This window comes from Taurulus bubalis (assembly GCF_910589615.1).
Source record: "Taurulus bubalis genome assembly, chromosome: 4".
Lineage (NCBI taxonomy): Eukaryota > Metazoa > Chordata > Actinopteri > Perciformes > Cottidae > Taurulus > Taurulus bubalis.
In genome coordinates, this window is record NC_136592.1 from 11,843,696 (window position 1) to 11,854,767 (window position 11,072).

General features: G+C 46.7%; 1 protein-coding gene across 2 annotated transcripts; it reads left to right on the forward strand.

The window, feature by feature from the left end:
• Positions 1-6,278: 6,278 nt before the first annotated feature.
• sult5a1 (sulfotransferase family 5A, member 1) lies at positions 6,279-10,447 on the forward strand. Of its 2 annotated transcripts, XM_079217196.1 has the most exons (7): positions 6,279-6,444; positions 7,899-7,935; positions 8,112-8,323; positions 8,664-8,790; positions 8,916-9,013; positions 9,289-9,469; positions 10,062-10,447. In XM_079217196.1, the coding sequence occupies exons 3-7, from the start codon at positions 8,123-8,125 to the stop codon at positions 10,205-10,207; spliced, it is 753 nt and encodes a 250-aa protein (XP_079073322.1). In that variant the 5' UTR covers positions 6,279-6,444; positions 7,899-7,935; positions 8,112-8,122; the 3' UTR covers positions 10,208-10,447. The 2 variants fall into 2 exon arrangements, with proteins under 2 accessions (XP_079073322.1, XP_079073321.1); XM_079217195.1 differs by lacking the exon at positions 6,279-6,444 and having other exon boundaries at positions 7,681-7,935.
• Positions 10,448-11,072: the final 625 nt, after the last annotated feature.

Genomic DNA, 11,072 nt, shown 5'->3' on the forward strand with positions numbered 1-11,072 from the left:
GTTTCTTCACGGCTGATCCGCGCTGAAACGGTCTCGTTAATTCTAGCCAGACGTCAGTCATCTAGATAAATGCGCGCGCCCGCTCCTCTTCAGAAGGGATAATAATGGAGCACTGACACCACGATGTTCTAACAGTACAATGGCAAATAAACTCAGAGGAACCTCTTTTTATTTCTCTAATGAGAAGCAGGAGATGATCATGAAGGCATATGAGGAAGTCAATACCGTAGTCATTCACAGCAAACGCGTTGCGAATATTCCAACGTTTTTGCAACATTGTTACCGTGAATGCAACTTTAACAGCGCCCGCTGCGAGACATAAGCGTCGCAAATATATCAGACAAGTTAAATGCGTCAGTGCTGGGAAAATGTATCGGCAAATTTGAAGTGCTTCATCACCCAAATCAATCAGATTATATTTACGAATAAGTATATACTTATGAGGATATATGTACTGTATGCGCGTATGAATCATGTACTATATATGTGTATATGAGTTTGAATATGTGTATGGGCGGATCAGTATGTATGTATTATTCATAATCAGAAATCCAATCAATTGAAGCAGTGAAAATAAATTGTGTGTGATTCTCTGTATTCTCATCACGATCACCTTAATCATGTTCTACAATAATGATATGTATGGTGTACTAATAACACTGTCATATAATGATGAGTGCTTTCAACACATCCATAAGTTTCTTAAGAGCTAAATAAACTTAAGAACAGCGTGGCATGCAGCGGCTGATAGTCTGTGTCTGAGACGGGCGATCAGCTGCGCCTGTGGTGATCAATGTCCGCGGCTCGAGAAGCTCTAGTAAATAAATTATTTCTTGCCGGCAAAATCTATATCGCCGCGAACAGGAAGTCATGATGATGTAAAGGATGGATCCTGGCGATCTGGAAGAACTCTCTCCCTATAAAACTAATATAACTAATATCGCTCCTTCATCAATGAGGAAGGGAGCTGCCTTTTTTGTCCGTGGGAGTGTCCAGCTTTTCCAGTGAATTTCAGTAAGCCTGCCCGGGAGCAGGTTTCAATTTTTGGATATGTTGCTATGGTGATTTATCTAAGCTTACTTCGAGAAACCGAGAAAGCCTGACCTACGTCATCTTATCCTGACAATTAGCCTGCTAACTCAGTAAGCCAGGTACGGGAATTAGGGCCCGGGGGTCGTTACCGGCCTCACAACGGCGGCCAAGCGGTCTCCAGACCGCCCAGTTCCCGGCCTCACCCCGCCCCTCTTCGCTTGCCGCTACTGAGGGAATCCTTTTTTTTTTCTCCCCAGAGTTTTGAAATTAAAATATGCATAAATAAAGCAAGAAAACAATAACACAAACACACAATTGTAAACGTATTTGGAACGTCAAACACAAACATAAGAACAATAAAACAAAAATATGTGTTTAATCAACATACGTGTTTAATCAACGTATACGTGTATAATCAACATATTTGTAATACGTCAAACACAAACATAATCAGGGAGGAGATACGTTTCTGATGAAACGTAATTGGGAATGCGTGTTAGTTCTGGGGGAACCTAATTTTTAGGAGACAGGGTTGTGTTATGATGATATGAATGATGACTTAATTAGGGAAGACATCTACACATCACAAGACAGTTGCCGGTGAGTTCATTGGATAATAATTGAGAGTCTTGTGTAATTATTCAAATAAGACTGATTCTCTTCATGCTGAACATGCACTAAAAGCTGATAGTGGAGTAACAGATGAGATGCCCTTCTGTCAGCATTGATTTATTGCACCTTCCTATCTTCAAGGTTACAAGGTTTCAAGGTTAGGTCGGGTCGCGGTGGCAGCAGGTTCAGCAGGCCGACCCAGGCTTCCCTCTCACCCGCAACACTTTCCAGCTCATTCTGGGGGATCCCGAGGCGTTCCAAGGCCAGCCGGGAGATATAATCCCTCCAGCGTGTCCTCGGTCTTCCCCGGGGTCTCCTACCAGTTGGACGTGCCTGGAAAACCTCTAATGGGAGGCGTCCAGGAGGCATCCTGACTAGATGCCCGAACCACCTCAGCTGACTCCTTTCGACACGAAGGAGCAGCGACTCGACTCCAAGCTCCCTCCTGATGTCCGAGCTCCTTACCCTATCTCTAAGGGTGAGCCCGGCCACCCTGCGGAGGAAGCTCATTTCGGCCGCTTGTATTCGAGATCTCGTTCTTTCGGTCACGACCCAGAGTTCGTGACCATAGGTGAGGGTTGGAACATAGACCGACCAGTAAATGGAGAGCTTCGCCTTCCGGCTCAGCTCCCTCTTCACCAGGACGGACCGGTACAGCGCCTGTTTTATTGCTGCAGCCGCACCGATCCGTCTGTCGATCTCCCGCTCCACCTTACCCTCACTCGTGAACAAGACCCCGAGATACTTGAACTCCTTCGCTTGGGGTAGGCAGTTTGTCCCCACCTGGAGGGAGCAATCCACCGGTTTCCGGCAGAGCACCATGGCCTCAGATTTGGAGGCGCTAACTCTCATCCCTGCCGCTTCACACTCGGCTGCAAAACGCCCCAGTGAATGCTGGAGGTCACAATCCGAGGAGGCAAACAGGACCACATCATCCGCGAACAGCAGAGAGGCGATCCCGAGACTCCCGAACCGGATCCTCTCCGCCCCCTGGCTGCGCCTAGATATCCTGTCCGTGAAGGTCACGAACAGGACCGGTGATAAAGGGCAGCCCTGGCGGAGGCCAACACCCACCGGGAACGTGTCTGACTTACTACCGAGGATACGAACACAGCTCCTACTGCAGGCGTACAAAGACCGGATAGCCCGTGCCAACGGGTCCGGCACCCCATACTCCCGCAGCACCCCCCACAAAAACCCCCGAGGGACCCGGTCGAAAGCCTTCTCCAAGTCCACAAAGCACATGTAGACTGGTTGGGCAAACTCCCAGGACCCCTCCAGTAGTCTTGCAATAGTAAAGAGCTGGTCCACTGTTCCACGACCGGGACGGAATCCGCACTGCTCGTCTTGAATCTGAGGTTCGACAAGCGGTCGGAGCCTCCCTTCCAGCACCCTGGCATAAGCTTTTCCCGGGAGGCTGAGCAGTGTGATGCCACGATAGTTTGAGCACACTCTTCGGTCCCCCTTCTTGAAGATGGGAACCACCACCCCGGTCTGCCAGTCCATGGGCACTGTTCCCGACCCCCATGCGACACTGAAAAGGCGTGTCAACCAAGACAGCCCAACAATGTCCAGCGCTTTCAGCATCTCAGGGCGGATCTCATCCACCCCCGGCGCCTTGCCACCAAGGAGCTTTTTGACTACCTTAGCGACCTCTGCCAGGGATATGGGAGAAACCACCCCAAAGTCTTCCGGCGCTGCCCCCTCTCCGGGGGACATGTTAGCCGGGTTTAGGAGTTCCTCAAAGTGCTCTTTCCACCGCCCGACGATGTCCCCAGTCCGGGTCAGCAGTTCCCCCCCCCTGCTGAGAACAGCCTGGGGTAGGCCCTGCTTTCCCTTCCTGAGCCGTCGGATGGTTTGCCAGAACTTCCTTGAGGCCAACCGAAAGTCCTTCTCCATGGCCTCCCCGAACTCCTCCCATGCCCGAGTTTTAGCATCCGCGACCATCGCAGCTGCAGCCCTTCTGGCCTGCCGGTACCCGTCAGCTGCTTCAGGAGACCCCTGGGCCAGCCAGGCCCGAAAGGCCTCCTTCTTCAGTTTGACGGCTTCCCTCACCCCCGGTGTCCACCACCGGGTTCTCGGGTTGCCGCCACGACAGGCACCGATGACCTTCTGGCCACAGCTCCGAGCAGCCGCGTCCACAATAGAGGCTTTGAACATGGTCCACTCGGGTTCCATGTCCCCAGCCTCCCTCGGGATTTGTGAGAAGTTCTTCCGGAGGTGGGAGTTGAAGACCTCCCGGACAGGGTCCTCCGCCAGACGTTCCCAGTTCACCCTCACTACACGTTTGGGCTTGCCAGGTCTTTCTAGCCGACTCCCCCGCCATCTGATCCAACTCACCACCAGGTGGTGATCAGTTGACAGCTCTGCTCCTCTCTTCACCCGAGTGTCCAAGACATACGGCCGCAGATCAGATGATACGACTACAAAGTCGATCATTGATCTCCGGCCTAAGGTGTTCTGGTACCAGGTACACTTATGAGCCACCTTATGCTCGAACATAGTGTTCGTTATGGACAAACTGTGGCTAGCACAGAAGTCCAACAACAAAACACCATTCGGGTTCAGATCGGGCAAGCCGTTCCTCCCAATCACGCCCCGCCAGGTTTCTCTGTCATTGCCCACGTGAGCGTTGAAGTCTCCCAGGAGAACTATGGAGTCGGCAGGCGGCGCCCTTTCCAGGACCCCTCCCACCGACTCCAAGAAGGCCGGATACTCCGAACTGCTGTTCGGTGCATAAGCACAAACAACAGTCAGAGCTTTACTCCCTGCAACCCGTAGGCGCAGGGAGGCGACCCTCTCGTTCTCCGGGGAAAACTCCAACATAGCGGCGCTCAGCCGGGGGCTCGTGAGTATCCCCACTCCCGCCCGGCGCCTCTCACCCTGGGCAACTCCAGAAAAGGACAAAGTCCAACCCTTCTCCAGGAGCTTGGTTCCAGAGCCCATGCTGTGCGTGGAGGTGAGCCCAACTAAATCTAGCTGGTACCGCTCCACCTCCTGCACCAGCTCCGGCTCTTTCCCCGCTAGCGAGGTGACGTTCCACGTCCCTAGAGCTAGTCTATGCTGCCGGCGATCGGCTCGCCCAGGTCTCCTGCCTGGCCCGCCGCCCGGTCTGCATAGCACCCGACCCCGATAATTCTCCCTGCGGGTGGTGGGTCCACGGGGTGACTGCTGCTCCATGTTGTTTCTTCGGGCTGAGCCCGACCGGGCCCCATGGGCGAAAGCCCGGCCACCAGACGCTCGCCGACGAGCTCCCCTCCTGGGTCTGGCTCCGGGAGGGTGCCCCGGTTTCCCTTGTCCGGGCGAGGTAGCTTTAGTCCGTGGGCTGCAATTCATCAGGGTTTTTTGAATCGCTCTTAGTCTGGGCTCTCCCCCGAGACCTGTTTGCCTTGGGAGACCCTACCAGGGGCTGACGCCCCGGACAACATAGCTCCCAGGATCACTGAGCCACTCAAACTCCTCCACCACGTTAAGGTGGCGATTCATTGGAGGAGATTTCAGTGAATATGGTGGATTATTATTGATGGATTATCATTGATGAGTTACATAAAATGCATCACTTGTTATGTTGTCGTGATGCAGTCTAGATAGTCTGATTGTCCAGAAGACCAAACAACAAAGGAAGTTCCATTTGTATGAGACGTTTCTTTACATTTAGAAAGAAACACTTTACTTTGAAATCTGTGTGTCACCTTGAGCGATTTACACTTAGATCATACAAATATTTCAGAATAAAGTTATGAAATATATATTTATTTGCATTGTGTATTTCTTTTGGACAATACCAATGTAGCGGGAGGGAGCTTTGGTCGCTGGATCTCGGCGCGTCCCCTAAACTATAAGCCAATAGCAGTGGGCGGGCCTCCTATAAAGGTGACGGAGATTGCAGTGGTTCCCTCTTGACGTCAAGCGCGTGTTCCGGGTCTAGACTTCCGCCATGGACGCTCGTGGGCTCCCCCCTCCTGCACAGGAGATGTCCCTATAGATCGCCGTGGTGAGTTCCGAGCGACTCTTGATCTTAAAGTGTCTCGTGGCGACGTATTCATAATCCGCCTGATTTTATATAGCTGGCTGTGACCTCCTCGTATGGCGTCTTGCCTCCTTCCGGCGCGGATCGGAACCCTTGCCTGAACGGTAAGTGCCTTCCTTGTGCCCAGTCAGGTAGTTTCAGGATTTATTATTATTTGATTGATGTCTTCCCGGCTCATAGGACACAGTTGGCTGAGTTCGGGCGGAACGCTGCCGCAAAGGGTGCACCGCTAGCCGGCGCCACCAAGAAGCACCTGCTGTTTTGCCTACGGCGGATTTCACCGATGGCCGGCTTTCACCTAGTCTTGTGTTTGTACCAACGTGTGGGGAACGCCATCGGACTGGTGTGGAAGGAACTAATTCTTTTAGCGAGCCCTTTTATCGCGGGTTTATAATAGATTATCCCTGTTCTCGGTTGTCGTTTGGTCCTTATTTGCCTTTTTGTTTCTTTGTTTTCCTTTTGTTTCCCGTTGCCTTTTGTTTCTTATTTGACTTTTGTTTCTTAATTTGTTTTTTGGTTGAGTTTCCTTTGTTGGGAGAACCGGAGCCTGGGATTAATTGTTTTTCTGTGTGTTTGTAGGTGCGGCGGGACTGAGGTGGTGGGAGTGGTGCTTCCGGGTGTTGGGGTGCCCCTACGTGTGTGATTTAGGGTACCCCTGGTCCAGGACCCTCACGTGTGGCTGTGTGTGTGAGTGATGTGAGCGGACACGTGTGATCGGGGTGCTTTCTTTTTATTTTGGGACCCTCACCAGTGCAGTTCCCCATCCCTTGGTCAGTCCCAGCCCTACACCCCTTTTTTATAGTAACGGCTCTTTTATTGGTATATTGTATTAATATATTATATTGGTCTATTGTCTGTTATTAGTGCATTGTATTAGTATAGGATATTGTGTTAGTAAAGTGTATTTTATTATACTAGTGTATTTAAACTGGCATCAGTGAACACACCGTGATTTAAAATAAAGACTGTTCATTTGTACTGGCACCACGTCTCCGACCTGACTAGTACAAGGAACCTGTGTGTCCTTCGAGTGTCATCCGAGTCTGGAAGACTGGGCACAAACATAGTCTTGTCACACCAACAATACAAAATGTTTTCGTTCAATTGGCTACACATTATTATTGTTAAATGATCAACAGTAAAAGTGCACTTATCTCCATAAATCTTCTCCACTGAAGTAAAACTAAATGCATGTAGATACAAACATCAAATATAAAAAAATGAAGACTGAGGCGATGATCTAGTCAACATTCTTCACCCATGAAGCACCGACCGTCCAGCTGCATCCTGAAAAATAATGCCCACAGGGAATTTTGGAATTTGTCAGCTCATATTTTTACAGAGTACTCAACCAGAGTTAAAGATGTTAAAGGTTACAGTTTCTCAAAATTGAAGCAGCATAATGTTGTATATGTATTGTATTTTTTTATTACAACATAAGAGTATCAGAAGTGTACAGAACTGGTCGTATGAGTCTGCATTACGTGCAAATCAACCACTTCCTCTAAGACTCCTTATAAACAGACAAACACTCTGTTCACATCATGTTTGGGTGGTGCAGACCTATTATTATTATTACGTTAAATTTAAGTCAATCTACTGTATATTCTAAATAGTATTTCATTATTTGACTGTTCTAAAATTCTGCCCACATTTCACACGTGTGAGAAGCAATATGACAGTGAAATCAGGGTTTATGCTGTTCAAAATATGTGATTAACTATTGACATCTAGACTGGCATTAAACATTATTCTTCAGTTTCAGCAACTACTATACATGGAAACATAATGTACAAACCCTGGCCCGAACAAAGTAACAGCAGGAAACTGGATCTAGCTGTTGGGGCAGCAGGGATAGTTGTCTGGAACTATTTGTTCATTTTGGCAACTGTTGTAAGATACACCCAGTGCCTGACACCAGTTAAGTGAATTTGCATTTCCTCTTTTTTAGCTCATGTAAAGCCTGTGTCCTCACTTGGTCTCTCTCACAGAGCGGATGCAAAAAAATAGAGTAGAGAGACAGGGACAGAGCTCCAGAAAGGCAAACACAAAAAGAAAACTAGTCCACAGGCAGTTGAAAAAGAGACAGATACGAGCAAACGTATCTATATCGAGGTTGGACATGGCCAGGTTGGACGTCGTAGAAACCTTTCATGGTTTATTTTTTCCTGGACACCTACACACCCAGGATTCCTTACAACTTGCTCTCAAATTTCCATTTCAGGACACCGACATCGTCATTGTCTCTTATCCAAAGTCAGGTAAGAGGAGACGATCGACTGATCAGGATACTTGGCACTTGCAGTGTCTTTAAACATAATGCAACTAACCACATGAGCATCGCACACACCATGTTTAAATGCATTTAAGTCATAGTATGACTTGAATTTACACAATGCATTATTGCACAGGATGTTCCTCTCCATTCTTTGAACAGGAACCACATGGATGCAGGAAATTGTGACTCTCATATCCAGCAGAGGGGACCCACACATGTCTCAAACTGTCCCAAACTGGGCGAGGGCTCCCTGGCTGGAGCATCATTATTTCACTGCGCTGCTGGAGGCTTCACCCACCACACCTCGAGTCATCACCACTCACCTGCCCCATCACCTGCTGGGCCCCACCCTCCAGGGCTCCAAAGCAAAGGTCAAATTTACAAGTTTATTTGTCTGTTTAGAGATCAGAGTATAAAGATAAACCAATAAATGGGCCTGGCCGATATGTATTTATTGCTGACATATCGGTATCAGTGTATATCCTGGCCGATAAGTATGAAGAAATTGTAGCACAGAAATACCAAAGGTTTGAGGTAATGTACCAACATTGTAATGAACCAACATTGTTAAAAAAAACATCCAAGAATTGAATGTTTATGTTATTTGTTTATTGAAAAAGATATATTGTTCCTAGATTTTTTATTTTTTTATTGGTCAAGATATACAAAGTGCAGTATAATCCTGACACATTGCTCTGTGTCATTTCACAGGTCATCTATGTGAGCAGAAACCCTAAAGATGTGGTGGTTTCCTTTTATAACTTCCACAAAATGGCCAACTTCCTACCTGAGGCAGGCCCATTTTCTGAGTTTTTAAATCGATTCCTGCAGGGCACACGTGAGTTGACATCAGGACAAAAAAACATATTTAATTAATTTAATATTTTATAATTTTGTATGAGAATATGCTGACTGCAGCTTTGCAGCCAAAAGTGCTATTAGTTGTACTTTTCTTTGCTTCAGTGCACTACGGCTGCTGGTTTGACCACATTAAAGGCTGGACCAGTCAGAAAGAAACTTTGAACAATCTGCTGCACATCTCCTATGAAGAGATGTCGACGGTAAAGGAGAATTAATTGATCAATCTCGTCATAATAAATGTCCATGAACCTTTTCTAATACAATTTCTTGTAAGAGACGTATTTATCTTGTTCTCCAATCACAAGAACTGGGGCAGATCTAGAAGTGAATGCTCATGATGTTAAAATGTCACTTCTTCAAACTTTTACTTTAACCTTCAAGTTTTACTTCAGAGGTTGTGATTATGTATTAAGCATTTCAAGGAAGTTGTTGCAAACGGCAATCCAATTTTTACTTTCTTCCTTCCTGCTGTCAGGATATAGAAGGTGCCATAAAGAGGGTGAGCTCTTATCTACATAGTCCCCTGCTGGAGGACGAAGTCAACAACTGTGTGAAACACAGCAGCTTCAGCAGCATGAAAGACAACAAGATGACCAACTACAAGTTGGTCACCGAGGAGATAATGGACCATAACAAGGGCTCCTTCATGAGAAAAGGTGTGATTGTCTTCTATGTCTGACAATATGTAATCCAAATTAAGAAAAAAGAAGAAGTAGTCTTTCACTGCTAGGTTGACAGTTGTAAGTACTAACAATAGCCATGCTTGTTGTTCACTATCATTATGATATGTTTAAATTCCTAATGATAATTTTGGGGGACTGGCTTTGGCGGGAGGCCTAAAGCGACGTGCTGTCATTGTTGCAGACTAGGCGACTTTCCTGCTAGATTTAGCCACTTTTGGAAAAGATTTGGCACCACTGGGGTGTTTTTTTTTTTAGGTTGGATCACTTTTATAGTCTGCCTCAGGATTATCAACCCTTGCTTTAAACAACAATAGTTAGATGAGAAGGCATGTGAATCAGTGCATTTGCCAGGATGTCCAACTATTTATTTAAAAGGTTAGTTTGCATCTGTAATGTCTGTAAACACATGAGTCAGCTATATTTAATAAGAATGATCATTTGAAGAGGAAACAATCTGTGCTGCAATCATATATGTACAATTAACCTGTAGTCTATAAGGTTTTAAAATGACGTATTTGGCATTTAATTAAATCGTGTCCCTAACTATTCTCGCCCTACAATTCAGGTAAGATTGGAGACTGGAAAAACATGTTCACAGAGGAGCTGAATCAATATTTCGAAAGCGTATTTGAGTCCAAGATGGAGGACTCCACTCTAGAGTTTGCTTGGGATGAGCAATGTGAAGAGGAGCCAATAAACAAATCCCACTGAAGAACCCAGAACTGTAAAAAAAAAGCTAAATGAAGTTGATATCATGTTGCTTTGCGTGGGATGGTGATTTTCTCTGGTTTGTAGTTTAAATGAATAAAGGGCCATTTTGTGACATGTAGTGCTCAGTACCCCTCAATGCCTTTTGTGTATGTTGCAGACTTGCTTGCACCTGTGCTTGATGTGACACTTGTGATAATGTATTCAATCTTTTGATTAATATTATGTTTGAATAAATCTCAGATGAACTGACAAAATTCATTGTTTTGGTGCAAAACAAGTGACACTTAAGGTTGCTAATGTGCAGTACATGCAAATACATTGGCAGTTATGTAAGCCGCACAACAATGAACAGAGGGGTAAGGACAGATCAAAGGTTTTAATCTAAAGCTCTTCATCCAGAGGGCTCAGCTGTCCTCGTCTGTCCTCTCAAGTCACACACCCAAAGAAAGGTGTTGTTCACCCTCCAGTTTCCATGCACTGGAGAGGTGTGTGTGTGTGTGTGTGTGTGTGTGTGTGTGTGTGTGTGTGTGTGTGTGTGTGTGTGTGTGTGTGTGTGTGTGTGTGTGTGTGTGTGTGTGTGTGTGTGTGTGTGTGTGTGTGTGTGTGTGTGTGTGTGAGTGAGAGAGAGAGAGAGAGAGAGAGTGTGTGTGTGTGTGTGTGTGTGTGTGAGAGAGTGTGAGTGTGTGTGTGAGAGAGTGTGAGTGTGTGTGAAAGAGAGCATACGGTACAGATTGTACAGAACATCCTGCGCTCTGTGACTGAACTCTGATAACTGGTGGAAAGGCATCAGTCTGGCAAAGGTTGATATAAGAATTAATCCACACAGGCTCATAGTTGACACCTGATTATATAACGTATGTTCCAC